Source organism: Astatotilapia calliptera, chromosome 20 (genome assembly GCF_900246225.1).
Source record: "Astatotilapia calliptera chromosome 20, fAstCal1.2, whole genome shotgun sequence".
Taxonomy (NCBI): Eukaryota; Metazoa; Chordata; class Actinopteri; order Cichliformes; family Cichlidae; genus Astatotilapia; species Astatotilapia calliptera.
The window spans coordinates 28,613,195-28,629,304 of record NC_039321.1 but is presented as its reverse complement, the minus strand read 5'-3'; the positions used below and the strand labels follow the sequence as shown (position 1 = coordinate 28,629,304).

General features: G+C 40.3%; 1 protein-coding gene across 1 annotated transcript; it reads right to left on the bottom strand.

Moving 5' to 3' along the window:
* Positions 1-147: 147 nt before the first annotated feature.
* Positions 148-15,947, bottom strand: smc1a (structural maintenance of chromosomes 1A). Its single transcript, XM_026153963.1, has 26 exons — positions 15,567-15,947; positions 14,568-14,756; positions 14,141-14,253; positions 13,692-13,895; positions 11,710-11,948; positions 11,359-11,617; positions 11,088-11,228; positions 10,919-11,001; positions 10,704-10,803; positions 10,268-10,375; positions 9,961-10,146; positions 7,351-7,530; positions 7,103-7,249; positions 4,895-5,032; positions 4,691-4,807; positions 4,502-4,608; positions 4,261-4,402; positions 4,036-4,181; positions 3,772-3,925; positions 3,573-3,680; positions 3,249-3,405; positions 2,978-3,132; positions 2,662-2,813; positions 2,503-2,572; positions 2,281-2,391; positions 148-967 (listed from the first exon to the last, which is right to left on the bottom strand). Exons 1-26 carry the CDS (start codon positions 15,673-15,675, stop codon positions 887-889), a joined length of 3,696 nt encoding a protein of 1,231 aa, XP_026009748.1. The 5' UTR covers positions 15,676-15,947; the 3' UTR covers positions 148-886.
* Positions 15,948-16,110: the final 163 nt, after the last annotated feature.

Genomic DNA, 16,110 nt, shown 5'->3' with positions numbered 1-16,110 from the left:
TGGAATATAAACTAGTGCAGCAAAATAAATGCTACATTGAGGATCGGTTCAAACATATTCATATGAAAGCTACTTTAAAAACAGCCCGATGAAATTACAAAACAGCACATGAGTTGCAAGAATGTATTATGAAGTAAACAAGATAAATGAGTTTAAATAATTCAAAATTTATTGAAGCAAAGCAATCGATAAAACAGGCCAAACAGTTTCAGCATGAACTCATGCTGAGTTTTCTGCCTACCAAAGTTGATTCAGATTATTACTCAGGGAATAAAAAAAACTTCTAAGTAGCAGAGCAGTGATAGCCTCAGTTCCATGATCTCATAACAGCTCTGCCAGCTGCTGCTGCTAACTGCAGGTTTTATTTAGCTTTTGCACATGGGAATGTATCCATCATACTGTAACAACAGATTCCTCATTAAGCTTTAAAAAACAAACAAACACAGGCGCACATATGAAATTGCAGTTAAGTACAGAGAAGAGGAAACAAGCAAGAGCTTTAAAGCACACAGCTGGAAAGACGGCCATGAACAGTATAAAAGTTATGAAAACAAAAATTGGCTTTAGGGATGTTCGAGACACTTAACCACATGATACAAATTCTACAGCTTCTTAAAAAGCACCCCACACAATTATATTGGAAAACTGATAAAGGACTGGTTTTTATAAATGTACATACATCCTGGTCATTACGGTCTATAAAGAAAATAAAACAACTGAAGCTCAATAAGTCACTACTCTAATGTTTTTGTTTTTTTTAAAGGAAATAACATGTGAGACCTAATGGATACATCATCTGTGACTACAAGGTTACAATGAGCAATCCAGAAAAAGTAACCATGGAAACATCCAACTTCACAAAATAGCAGTGCTGGGAGAGCTAGTCTTACTCATTTGGATTTGGGTTGGCATCGGGATATTGCGAGAGGTCAAAGGTTAGCACTTTGCTTATGACGCAGTCTCCTTGCTGTTGATGGAAGAAAAAAAGAAAATTAGTTCATTGTTTCCGAATCAGCATTGACTTCACAGCTCAAGATGCTCAGGTTTTATTGGCCAAATATCAAACAGGATCTTTTAATTCTTAGATACACTGCATGTGGTTTATGATGAGAATGTTATTGCATGTCTGTATATGAAGAATATAAAGTGTTATATGAATCTAATGAACTCCATTCTATTGCTGTCTCAGCTCCAGGTTCAGAAGTTTAACGTCTAAAAACAGCCTGACTATTGAAAATTCAGCCATCTCAAGGCTATATTTTAGTATTTTGCATAAAGCTTTATATGCATAATACTCAGAAATGCATCTCGCCGGTTGGGTCAACACTTTGCTTAGCTTAAAACACGTCACAGGTCACAATACAATATTAGGAAGTACAATGTGCAATGAATATCCTGCAGAGAAGCAGAACTTTTTCTGTTTATTTTGTTTGTTTGTTTTTTTCTGAGCAGTTTCAGAAAGAAGAAAAGACGGGCTTCACGGGGATATTTGGTGTATCGTGGTAACACAAAGCATTCGCAGTCTAAACAGACAGATTTTACCATGTGCTCTTCACATTACTGCAAATCCTCCACTATTTTAAGAAAGTTCAAATGGTTCCTGAAAGATGAGAATTATTTTATAATTTTAAAGGCGAAATCACAAACACAGCCCGTGTGATACTCGGGTGATAACAGGTTAATGACCCTGCATGCTGGAGATACAGATGAGCCACCCAGTCAGAAACTGTGACCGTCAATACATAACTGTATCCAGAGAATCTTTGATTAGGAGTTTCTGTTGCAGACATTAGTTCATACTGATGAATCCTGGGTAAATTCCTTCTTTGCTTTGCGAATAGATTCAACAGCCATTATGCTCAGCAGGAGACATCTGTTGCAGTCAATACATGTCAGTCTCGTGACACTGGCGTATTGTGAGTGCTAGAGTAGAGTTTATATGAAAAATGATGCATGAAATGGGGACATTTTCTTAACAAACCATAAAAACTTATCTATAGCATAACCTTATATGACACATAATAATATGCATTATTTTATGGGCTAAATTTAATATCACAAAGCAATGCATATGCTTGATCTTTATCGACTTTTATTCAGTTATTATGGCTTCTTTTTTGTTGTGGTTTTGTTATGGTAGCGTTCTTGTTGTAAAACAATGCTGAAACTACACAGTTGCACTTTTTAAGTGGTGCTTCAAGTGGTACTAATTCGGATCTAAGCTGATCCGCTCTTTGGGGATTTTATCCGTCTCTAATTCAAAACAAAAAAAAGACTCACCTCTGGATAAACACCTATGAGAGAGTCTGCCTTGGTGTAGAATTCCTCCTTCAGAGAAATGACAATGGCCTGGAAGTTCTCCATTGACTGGTCTTTGATGTAGTTGGCCACCTTGAAGGTACAAAGAGAAAGCATTAAGGCTAATGCACTAAAATCACAAGAAATATTAATTTAAAAACAAACAAACAGTTCATTATATCAACGTTTATTCTCTAAACAGACCTTGCCAATATTAGTGTTGTCCAGAGCTGCGTCAATCTCATCCAGCACAAAGAAGGGGGCGGGTTTGTAGCTACAGAGAAGCAAGAAAGATGTAAACAGTCAACTTCCGTCAAGTCATACGTGTATTAAAAATTCCTCTGCACATCTCCCTTGTTTCACCTGTGAATAGCGAAGAGCAGAGCCAGGGCAGCAACAGTTTTCTCTCCTCCTGACAAGTTGTCCATTGGTCTGAACCTCTTGCCTGGGGCCACACAGTTATAATTGATACCATCCAAATATGGCTCCTCTGGGTTTTCTGGACCTAAAAATGCCTAAAGAAGAAACATACGCTGATTGGTAAACGCAACTTGGGCACATGCACAAATGGATATATATAAAATTTACCATGTACCAAATTCCACACATAAAACTGCTTCCTGTCATGGCATTAGACATAGTTAATGATATGTAATGTGGCAAGTCTCTAAAAACATACCTGAGCACTACTGTTGCGTGACAGAGCCTTGTAGATCTCATCGATATTGGTAGACACCGACTCAAAACAGTTATTAAAGCGATCAAATCTTTCCTTCTTGATCTGCTCAAAGGCTTGCTTGGCCTTTTTGGCTCTTTTCCGAGCAGCCTCAAACTCTGAAAGAAGAAAGGAAACCAAAAAAAGCATATGATACAAGTTTAACAAGAGGTCTTCAACTTCCTGTCCCCTTCCACATTTCACCCCAGCTTCTAACATGAGACTGCCATCTCACCATCACTGGTCTCTTGGAATTTGTCCCTGACACTCTCAAGCTTCTCCATAGCCTTCATGTTGGGTGCACTGATCCTCTGCAGGATGCTCTGCTGCTCATTCAGACGCTGCTGCAGTGTGTTCGTCTCAGCCTTGATCTCTTCCTCTGACAGTGCATCCTTTAGGAAGATCGAAGAATAAATGTATTAATTTACATGCATCTACAAAATGTAAGTACAAAATCTGACTTCAGCTATAGAGATCACCTCTGCGGCAAATTGCTCATTTTCCTACTTGGTATATTTTAATGTGTAAAGAAAATTTTTATAATATTATTTGGACCCACCTTGAGGTCTTCAGACAGGTTGCTGTAGTCAATTTCTATAAGAGCCTCTTTGGCCAAAACACTGCTGGATGTCCTTTGGCTGCTGGACTCATCCGTCTGGGAACTCCCCTTGAACAGTAAAAACAAAAAGACGGCTGTCGTTTTCTGCTTCGGTCTTAATGGAATTACAGTTAGAGCAACGATGGTTTTGTTAATGTACCTCTCCCTGGCTGATATCATCCATTGTTCCAGAACGAAGAGGCAACCTGATATCCTGCATTTTGCAGGCTTGCAGCAGGTTGTGACGGTCACTGCGCTTCTGCTCCAGTTTGGTCTCGATGGCAGTGACCTCCTTCTGGAGCTGAGTCAACTCCCTGGAATAATAAAAAGTTGCTTGTAGAACAAACTCACTCAAACATAAAATCATATTAAGAAGATATTAAAAAAAAAAAAAACTACAGTGCATATGTCTGCAGTCACTGACTTGTTTGCACCACCCAGTTTTTTGCGAATCTCCTCCATCTCGTGATTTTTATCATTGACTTCAGATTTCTTGGTGAGATGCTGGTTCTTCAGGTCCTGCAGCTGGGCCATTGTCTCATCAATGATTTTCATGTGTCTGTGCTCCTCCTACAAAGCACGCAAGAGGGATTAAAAGTGATGTCAAAATCAAGGGCAAAACATTTTCATCGTCTAACTTTGTTTTCACCTTTTTAAGTCTCTCGATTTCAGCCTCGTCCTTCTTCACAGTCTGCTCCCACATCATGACCTTCTCCTGGTCTTCCTTCAGCTGATTCTTCTCATAGTCCAACTGGATACCCAGGCGGGTCTTTTGAGTCTCAAACTCAAGACTAAGACAAAAAAAAATGAAGTTATGCTTCAACAAACAGAGACAGATTCACTATTAGCTAACTGTCCTGCATCATAAGCGACTGGATTACTGAACTCACCGCTTCTTTGCAATCTCATTCTGCCTCTTCACTTTCTCCTCCTCAAACTCTCTGATATTCCTCACTCCAATCTCCTTACAGAATTCCACAAACACCTCATCCTCCACCTGGGAAACAGAAACAATGTTGTGCAATGTTACATGTTCATAAACGGACTTCTAACTGCAGCTCACTCTGTGCCAGTCTCACCAGGTTCATGCGGTCGCGCAAGTCAGTGATTTCCCGCTCACGGGACTGGATGATCCTCTTGATGTCATTGATGCGAGGGCCAAAGTTTGCCAATTCACTCTCTAGCTTAGACTTCTCCTGTATCACAGAGTAACGGAAAAAATTTTAATGCAAGGGTCACTGTTTCTAACGGTAAGAGGAAAGAAAGCTGTTACTGAGCCGTACCTGCATATTGAGGGAGAGGTGACGGGTTTTTGTCTGCTCCAGATCACTCTGTGAGTACTTGAGTCTCATCTGCAGACCGTGGGCCTGAGACTGCACCTGACGGAGCTCTGCCTCCTTCCTCTTGGCCTTCATTTGCTCCTGCAGAGGAAAACATTAACATTAAGTGGATATTCATGAATAGTTCATTTAATAATTAAGGGAGTACAAAATACCGTATTTTCACGACCATAAGGCGCACTTAAAAGTCTTAGATTTTCTTCAAAAAGTGCGGCGCGCCCTATAGCGCAGTGCGCCCTATGTGTTGTAAGGAGGACGTAGTAGAGAACACCATGAGAACGTTAAAGGGTGAAGTGTGGGCGTTGATCGTATATACCGGGACAATCGCACATACCTGTATAAAAGAACAGGTATGTGCATTATGCAGGACATCGTTGTTTTAACAACCCTGAAAATGGCAAAGAGACACGCTTACGAAGCACAGTTTAAACTGAAGGCCATCAGCTACGTGGAGGAACATGGAAATCGAGCAGCGGCGAGAGAATTTAAGATAAACGAATCGATGGTTCGCAAATGGAGGAAGCTGGAAAACAAGCTCCGGCAGGTCAAGAAAACGCAGCTGAGTTTCCGCGGACATAAGGCGAGGTGGCTCGAGTTGGAGGAAAGACTCGAGCGGTGGATCATCGAGCAAAGAGCGAGCGGGAGAAGCGTTTCGACGGTCACCATTCGGCTAAAAGCAGTTTCACTAGCTGAAGAGATGAACATTGAACATTTCCAAGGAGGTCCGTCTTGGTGCTTTCGTTTTATGAAACGGTGCCATTTTTCCATCCGGACCAGGACTACGATAGCGCAGCAACTTCCAGCGGATTATAAGGAAAAGCTGGCCATCTTCCGCTCCTACTGCAGCAAACACATCGGCGACAAAAACATCCAGCCCAGCCACATCACAAACATGGACGAGGTCCCGCTCACTTTTGACATCCCGGTGAGTCACACTGTGGAGAAGAAGGGGACCAGCATGGTAGCGATACGCACAACGGGGTATGAAAAGTCTTCTTTTACTGTTGTGCTTGGCTGCCATGCTAATGGACAGAAACTGCCGCCTATGGTGATTTTTAAGCGAAAGACTTTGCCTAAAGAGAAGTTTCCAGCAGGAATCATCATTAAGGCAAATGAAAAGGGCTGGATGGATGAGGAAATGATGAAAGAGTGGCTGAGGGAGGTGTATGTAAGGAGACCAGGTGGTTTTTTCCACGCATCACCATCGCTGTTGATCTGTGACTCTATGCGTGCCCATCTCACAGCCGATGTGAAAAAACTTGTGAAGCAAATGAACTGTGAGCTTGCTGTCATTCCGGGAGGCCTGACAAAGGAACTCCAACCGCTGGACATCGGTGTGAACCGCCCGTTCAAAGTAAGGCTGCGAGCGGCCTGGGAGCGATGGATGACCGGTGGAGACCAGTTTCACTAAGAGTGGAAGGCAGCGCCGGGCGAGTTACGCCACAATTTGCCAATGGATTGTAGATGCTTGGGCTAACATGTCTGCTGGCACTGTTGTTCGAGCTTTCGCAAAAGCCGGCATCGTTTCCGAGGAGCTGCACGGCACGGAAAGTGACTCTGACGGTGAAGACAGTGAACCTGGCATGTTTGATGGAGATTTAGCGCAGCTGTTCAATTCAGACACAGAGGATGAGGACTTCGATGGGTTTAATTGATGATAAAAAATGTGAGTACCAAACTTTGTTTTGCTCCTGCTTTATTTTTAAATACGCACACTTGTATGCTTGTGTGTTGTTGATGATGACGATTATTGGTAATAAAAATGTGAGTACCAAACTCAGTTTTGCTCCTGCTTTATTTTTAAATATGCACACTTGTATGCTTGTGTGTTGTTGATGATGACGATTACCGGCAATAGAAATGTGAGTAAGGTACCGAATTCACGTTTGCTCCCGCTTTATTTTTAAATACGCATACGGTACTTGTATGCGCCCTATGGTCCAGTGCGCCTTATGTGTGTGTTAAATACAGTAAGGGCACACATAACTGAGACTGCGCCTTTTAGCACAGTGCGCCTTATGGTCGTGAAAATACGGTAACAACAATTATTTTAGTCAGAGGTTAGTCAGCATAAAGTGCTTCATGGTGACTCTTACTAAAAATCTGTCGTCCCAACAAACTCTCTGATGTGGGTCATATATTTAAAGTCACCTTGAGCTCTTCAGTGAGTTTCTCCTTTTTCTCTTTGAGCTTGTCCACTGCCTTCTCATCCCATCGTCTGGCCTTAGCTTTCAAGTCGCTGGCACCTCCAGAGATGACTCCAGACTTCTGGAACAGAGTACCGTCCAGGGCTACCGTCTGGACACCGATGAATAAGAAGTTAGTAGGTAGAAGTGGTTATTATGCATTCTCACATCTATGAATCATCCAATCATCCATCTTTAAATTAGGCTAAGTACCTTGTGCCTGTATGGCCCTCCAAAAGCAATTCTTCGCGCATCCTCAACATTCTCGCAGACCAGAGCATTGCCACAAGCATACTGCAGAGCTTTTTTGATGTGGGGAGGTTCATAGCGAATCACATCAATCACCAGCTTGGCTCCTCGCAGTTCTCTGAGTTTCTCATCGGTTGGTTTCACCTTTGAAAAGACAAGTTTTAAATTTTCTAGACAATATTTACAGTGTGAACGGCACTAAGGAAAGAACATTAATGACCTGAGGTTGGGATTATTTTAGAGTTAAGTAGCATTTTATATAAAGAACCTCTGCGGGGAAAAAAATGTTCAAATTGTCAGTGAAAAAAGATCATTTATAGACGTGACAACATTTAACCCCCCCCCCCAAAAAAAAAACAAAAAAAACAAAACATAGAGACAGAAGTATAATTTTGGCTTTAAAAATTGCAGAAAGCAATGTTGCCCATCCTGCCATGAATTTGCTCTTTCTATGACATTAAAACATGTTGCAGGAATTGTCCGCAGGGAAAATTAGGTTAGCCAAATATTTCAAGTGAGGACCAACTCTGAGAAACTTTAACAAAATATTATCTGGATACATAATCATCCAGCTGACCACCTTCAATTTCTCCCAACAGGGATATTCAGGGTTCACGCCTATTTTTCAGGGTCAAATTCAAGCACTTTTTAAGCACTTTCAAGGTCAATTTTCAAGCTTTTCCAGATTGGCAAAAAAAGAATGCATGATTCACTCGTTTAACTAAGTAAGACCAAGTAAAGATTAAAACAAATCATCTTAGGTCGACTTAAATGTCCTTTGTTCCCCTTGTGTAAGAACAGAGAAAAATGCACCACACAAAAATACTGAAAAAGGAAATGCTCGCCTTATATGCAAATACGGTACAAACTCAAAAAACACATTTCTCTTAAAAACTAAGATGTGAAAATGTGAACAAATCAACTCGTTAGAGATATTCATCTCCACTTGAAAAAAACAGCAACCCCACATAACAAGAAAACTGCACCAAACACCACAATAATACACAGCAAGGCCAAATGAATAAGTCTTCTCATCAGCGATTGACGCTTCTTAGCTATGTGACACAAAAATAGGACACACGTGTTTGTTTGTTTTTAACTAGTTAAGCACCCACGCCCAGAAAAATTGGGGCAAAGGGGAGAAGATCAAGTTTAATTGTTTAAAACACAAGGTCAGAAATATAAGTGCAGACATGAGGACTGTCACAGTAATATCCATATTTTGATTTATGATTTTCTGGAGTTAAATGTGAACCGAAGCATATTTTCAAAGGTGTTACTTTTTTAAAAAAATCTAAGGGAGGGAAATAAAAAAATGCAATTTTTATATGTTTGAGTCACAGTAACTTTTAACATAGTAACATCTGCAGTAATATTTACACCTCTGATGACATCTCACCAGTGTTAGCTTTATTTTGATACCAAGACTGTTTACGCACAGTTTGTAATTGCAGAGAAATGCTCCATTTATTTTGGTCATTTCATTTTCAAGCAGCTCAGAAAACCCCTGAGGGCCTAACAGGTTAAAGTTAATTCCCAATAAAACTTACTGTGAAATGTTTGACTACACTGCTGTCTGTATTATTGTTAAAGTCACCTTTAAAGTGTTTGTTCTACTAACATCTTGTACAGTAAGACAGGCATGGAGAACAGCGCTGACTGGGAGAGGCTTTGAACAGATGACACACTCAGTTCAATTCAACATATAAGACTTTAAGACAAACATCGACCTAAAATCTATTTATTTAATCTGTCATCTGTGGTATAATTATGTAAAATTATAATGTATTGTTCATCTCCCTTAAATAAACAGGCAGCCTTAAAGCATGAAACATTCATATATTAAAACACTTAAATCTGTCTGTTGTCTCAGTGGCTGATTGGGCCCCACAGGTGTCAATGTGAGCTTGAAGCCATTTATAATTTTTAAGTTGTTTAATGTGTATGTAATGTGCAGCCCAGGCAGAGAAATTTTACTTTTACACATCGAGACTCATTTTATTTCTCTATCTGATAAGAAAAATATTCGGTCAGATAGTTATTTGTAGTGAATGAAATACAGTTTCAAGCCCGTTTAAGCACCACATCTGAAATTCAAGCACTTTTCAAACCTTGAAAAGACAATATTATTTTCAAGGATTTCAAGCACCCGTAAGAACCCTGGATATTATTCTCCAGAGCAGAGCAGAGATTTAAAATCAGAACTCCAGCAACGCAGTAGCTTATCTAGTTCAGGACCCATCACAATTCACAGCTCATTGCCCACAAACCTAAAAACGTGACCCATGAGGATTCTTTGGAAAGTCTCCGTAGAACAACAGCTGATCCTGTTTTACCATTTCACTCAAATTAAATAACATTTTAATCAAATTCAAACCAATAATGTAGGTAAAGTAGTTCACCTTGTGAACTACGTCTGAGTCGATGGATGTATGGATGGACAGACAACGCTTTGTGCTTCCCCAAGTTTTACAAGACTGACAATTTAGCTCACAGGCTACACCCATCAAGGACATAATTTTATTATGAATTGTTCAAAGCTCTCAGTTGGAGTCATTACTTTTATATACTTACTTCAAGGTAATCAAGAGGAAGGAAGGTCTCCGGCTCTCCTCTCTGCTCCTTTATGTACTGAATGCAGTCTCTGCCAGTCTTCTCTGAGTCAACAATGATGGCGTCCATGTTCTTACCCAACACTTTAGTCACAGCGATTTGATATTTCTTCTGAGTGGGCTGACACAGGTCGATCAGACGACCATACTGAAAACACAATCAGTAAACGTTTGTTTGTTTAGTGCTCTTATGCTCAATGTTTAAATGCTTTCACCAAAAAGAAAAGAAAAGCAGACCCGGCATGGGTATAGTGCCAAAGGTGCCTTACCACAGAGCCAGGATAGAGTCTTTTTATACTCTCCATGATCTCGGCCTTGCGTTGCTGGCGACTGTTCTCCTGCCTGTCGATTCTGGCGTCTCCAAGCTGCTCCATCACCTAAACCACAGTCCAATAATAAGGGGGTTCATCAGAGGTGCTACGATAGGTGACGTATTCACTTCCCATAACGGATGTAAGAATTTATAGAATCCAGTATTACCCAAGCTAGGGTGCTAACATGGATTAATGACCCACAAAGCAATGATTTATTTAATCAAGTCTACTGATTGACAAAAAGAAATAATGCTTTGTCTTGTACAGTTCAGGAAAATATGAGCTATAGAAAAAGGAGCAGAGTTACCACATGCAAAAATTAACTAACTCAATTAGAGTAGATTCAACTTGTTGTTGGTGCTGATTTCTTTCTTTCCTGTGCATTGAGTACCTGATTAAGCTCCATATTGATCTCATCGATCCTCCTTTTGGCACTCTCCACTTCCTCAGTCAGCTCTTCCTCCATACGCTTCTGCTCATCTAGTGATTGCCTGATGGGGAAAGAAGGGAAAAAAAGGATGTGAATCACACAGTAAACCAGAGAAACCTATAAAATAAGTTTGCCACAGCTCCGCTCAAAACAATCCAAAATTAAGAGCAGCATACCTGCTGGTGGCAATATAATCCTCCAGTTTTTCAATACGTTTCTGGTTTTCCTCGATTTCACGGATCTTCTGTTTAATTTTGGCCTAAAGAGAAACAACAACTTCTATCAAATCAATTTCGTTCTGGCTCATAAAACCTTTCCATCATCTTCCATTTTTCTCTCCTTTACCTCTGTCTCCACTTTCTTTCTTTCCTCTAAGTCAAGGCGGTCCTGGTCAGCCTTCTGGTCACGATTGAACTTCTCCAGCTCCTGTGCCAGCGTGGCAGCACGTTTGCTGGCCTCCTCCTTCAGACGATGATACTGCTTCACCTGGAAGAAGGGAGACAAAGAGTGTGCATTTTTCAATTTCATGAAACATTATCATTTTACTAAAATCCTGTAACTAATTTGGTATTTTTTCAAGATAAAATGTCTAAAATGTAGTTTTCACACATCAGACCTGATTTTCCTCCAAGGTGAGATCCTGGCCTTGACTCTGCGCCTCCTCCTCCATTCTTTCCTCAAACTCTTGCTTAGCCAGCTCCACTGCCCTCATCTCTTTATCCAGCTCATCCATGTCTGCCTTCCGCTTCTTGTACATCTTCTGGGCATTTTGCAGTGATTTTCTTGCTGCCTCAAGCTTCTTGATTTTGTGTGAGGTGTTCTCTTTGGCTTTGATGTACTGAGGCCTCTTTTGGTTCAACTCAGAGTCCTTCTCCCTGTAGTCAAGTCAACCGTTTAATGTAAGTCAAATGACTAATGGTGCATTAAGCTTTAAATGTCAAAACTTATTTTATTTAATGCCACTTACTTAATTTCTTTCTCAATGGTCTGTTGCTCCCTCATCAGCCTGCCTAGCTCCTTCTTCTTGTCCTTCAGCTCCTCCTCCACATGGTCCATCTTTTTACGGTCCTTATCAATCTCCTTGTTCCGCTGCCCAAGCTCTTTGTTCAGCCTCTCGATCTCAGTCTCATTGTGGTACAGTTTGAAGAGCTGCAACTGTACACTAGCTCTGGCTACTTCATCCTTAAGACGCTGGTAACGCTCAGCCTGGTAAAATGAAGGAAAAGAGAGAAGCGAGAAAATCATGATTAGAGATGTAACTGATTCCACATTTCATGACCAATGAGAATTTGAGGTTTTTCCATCAGATAACCCAAAAAACTAATCACGAAAATTCAAAAGTTTGTTTCAAGGCTATTTTTGAGTCATTTCAAATAAGAAATACACAGATTTGTTGCCGATTACAGTGTAACAATCTTTACTTCATCTTTGTGTTGTTCACCTAACACCAGACTTTCTCTCTTATATAAATATACCGTATTTTCACAACCATAAGGCGCACTTAAAAGTCTTAGATTTTCTTCAAAAAGTGCGGCGCGCCCTATAGCACAGTGCGCCCTGTGTGTTGTAAGGAGGACGTAGTAGAGAACACCATGAGAACGCTAAAGGGTGAAGTGTGTGCGTTGACTTTATTGCACATACCTGTATAAAAGAACAGGTATGTGCGTTATGCAGGACATCGTTGTTTTAACAACCCTGAAAATGGCAAAGAGACACGCTTATGAAGCACAGTTTAAACTGAAGGCCATCAGCTACGCAGAGGAACATGGAAATCGAGCAGCGGCGAGAGAATTTAAGATTAATGAATCGATGGTTCGCAAGTGGAGGAAGCTGGAAAACAAGCTCCGGCAGGTCAAGAAGACGCAGCTGAGTTTCCGCGGACATAAGGCGATCATCGAGCAAAGAACGAGCGGGAGAAGCGTTTCGACGGTCACCATTCGGCTAAAAGCAGTTTCACTTTCACTTTTTATGAAACGGTGCCATTTTTCCCTCCGGACCAGGACTACGGTAGCGCAGCAACTTCCAGCGGATTATAAGGAAAAGCTGGCCATCTTCCGCTCCTACTGCAGCAAACACATCGGCGACAAACACATCCAGCGATGGATGACCGATGGAGACCACAGTTTAACCAAGAGTGGAAACCAGCGCCGGGCGAGTTACGCCACAATTTGCCAATGGATTGTAGATGCTTGGGCTAACATGTCTGCTGGCACTGTTGTTCGAGCTTTCGCAAAAGCCGGCATCGTTTCCGAGGAGCCGCACGGCACGGAAAGTGACTCTGACTGTGAAGAAAGTGAACCTGGCATGTTTGATGAAGATTTAGCGCAGCTGTTCAATTCAGACACAGAGGATGAGGACTTCGATGGGTTTGATTGATGATAAAAATGTGAGTACCAAACTTTGTTTTGCTCCTGCTTTATTTTTAAATACGCACACTTGTATGCTTGTGTGTTGTTGATGATGACGATTACTGGTAATAAAAATGTGAGTAAGGTACCGAACTCAGGTTTGCTCCCGCTTTATTTTTAAATACGCATACGGTACTTGTATGCGCCCTATGATCCAGTGCGCCTTATGTGTGTGTTAAATACAGTAATGGCACACATAACTGAGACTGCGCCTTTTAGCACAGTGCGTCTTATGGTCGTGAAAATACGGTATGTGGGATAGATTTATATGCAGGATGTGCAGTTGTTACATTGCTGAAAGCTTATGTTGAGCTTAGCTAAAAGTTCCTAGTTTGTCTTTTATTGTTGAAATTTGGTGCATTCATATGAATGACAAATATTTGCATTATCTGGAATTATATATTACCTAAAATTTGTTAGAGTAGAAACAGGCTATACCACTCAATGGATCCTGTATGGAGGAATTCAGTAAATGCCAAATAACCATAGACACTGATCATGACACTTTGTGTCATATGCAGACTCAGTAAAAATGGCAAACCTCTTCTTTCTCTTGCTTAGCCTCTTTGCGCTCTGCAGCGATGTTTTTCTTGCGATGATAGTTAAACTGCGTGTCCTCCTCTGCTTTCACCATCTCCTTCTTCCTCCGGTCATACTCCTGGGCCAGCTCTCCTGAACGGGAGATCTCTTCAAACAGCGCCGTACGCTCTTTGGGGTTCTTCATGGCAATAGACTCAACGGCTCCCTTAAAGGGAAATAAAGACAAAACTGAGATTTGAAATAGCAAATAAAATGTTACCTGGTGTTAATTTAATCTCTGGTGTAACTGACCAAGTCACGTTCAAACCAATGATACACACACACTAAAAACTACTGCACTCTCCAATCAAAATAACCTAGTGGATTAGTACAGGAGTACTATGAAAGACTGCCTGTGCGTAAATTGCTCTTGAAAAGATCTTGACAACATTTACAAGAATGAAATCTTACCTGAAAGACCAAGAAGTTCCTAGCCTTTATCAGAATTCCAAGTTTTTCCAGTTCTTCACTGTATTCAGGCAGGCCCACTACTTTACTGTTGATGCGATACTCAGAGGAAGAACCTGGTGCATATTCCAAAAACAAAACAAGCATTAGCTCATCATCAACACACACACATTATATATATATACATTTATAAATGTAACAGATTTTAAATATTTTTGACCCACCAAATTGCAAACACATGTAAAAATGTTTTCTTAGACGATGAGTCAATTTTTGAAAACTGATATCCATGCAGCTTTACTACTATCCTTTTATTCAGCTGAAAAGCATTCAAATTTTACTAGATCAGTGTCTTTTAATTCACACAGACAACTATTCAAAAAGAAAGTTAATTATATATTAAAGGACGGTTGGTAATGGAGCTTTGTACCAATAATGACTCTTGTGAAGGCACGTTCTTCTCCATTATCTTCCTGGTACACCATGCTGACAAAGGCTCTGTTGGCAGCTGGCTTCCCTACAGGCGCTCCATGGATTAGATCCTTCAGAGTCTTCACACGCAGGTTACTTGTCTTCTCTGCCAACACGAAGCTGATGGCATCCATAAGGTTGGACTTTCCTACAAACATTATGATGACATTGAAATCTTAGTAAACTTTGGGACCTTTTTATATTAAAACACACATGTTAAGACCATGTTGCTGCTTGCTTCTATACATAAACAACAACTGTATATAGGCTTTAATATCCCTTATGTAAAACATAGTTTGTTACCTAATATTCATTTTTACATCCCATCTCATATTCTTATATCTCTGTTTTATTTAATGTTATTTTTGATTTATTCTAGTTGTACACTATGGAATGGGGATAATATGCATGTCCTGTAAATATAATAGGAAAGTTCACCTTTTATTTGTACAGTCTGGTGCAAAACAGCAGTTCTGCAATAAAATGCATCTTATTGGCTATTAGTATGCAGTTTTTACACGTTGTGTTGGCCAGATAATTTTGATGATGCATTGCACTGTATTACGAGAAAAGACCGTTGAAAGACTTCGTCTTTCTCTAGTGTAAAGGTAGGTCCAACCCCAATGTTTACAAATATATTAAGTGCCTATACGACATAAGTGCTTAAGCAGTCTAAAGGAATTACTTCAATTAAAATGCAAATACGTTATTCTACAAACTGACAACGATTAATACACCGAAATAAAATTTAAATAACTACTCTAGTGGCAAATATGGATATGAAACAATACGATACATCACACTACCAACAGCTGAACCCCCATACAGTTCAGCTATGCACAGACTGAGAGTTATGATCTAAAGAGAAAGGGGCTGTGGAGCTGTGTTTACCGTTAGGCACAGCTAGCAGTTTGCATTTCGCATTAGCTTCGAGTTTATGTTAGCTGTTATTACATACCAGATCCATTGGGTCCGATGATTGCAGTAAACTTGTGAAAAGGTCCGATGATCTGCCTTCCTTTATACGACTTGAAATTTTCGATCTCTATCAGTTTTAAATAACCCATCTCGTTATATTTGTTTAGCTGGTCTGCAGTGAATATTAGCTTAGCAGTTAGCTAATGCTAACAACCAATGTTTACCCGGTAAGCTGTTGCAAAGACGCAGTGTGCACGAAATGAATGAACCGCTCTGGTCAATCTACTGCTGCTCTATGCACAAGTTACATTATGATCTGCGCAAGCGTTTTAAAAATTAAAATGAAAAATATAATCTTTATCAAATATACTCGGTACGGCGGCGACAACAATGCGCCATTTTACAATCCAACAGGAAGACCCACAAGCGCGCGAGACACGAAACCTCACAGTTTCTCGCGAGACAAAATTTAGTTGTCTGGAGTTTGTCGTGTTTTGATTGTGATCGACCTTGGATATCACTTTTTACTACTATTAATGCTACTTTATTACAGAATATACACATTATTAAAAATAAAAAGACAT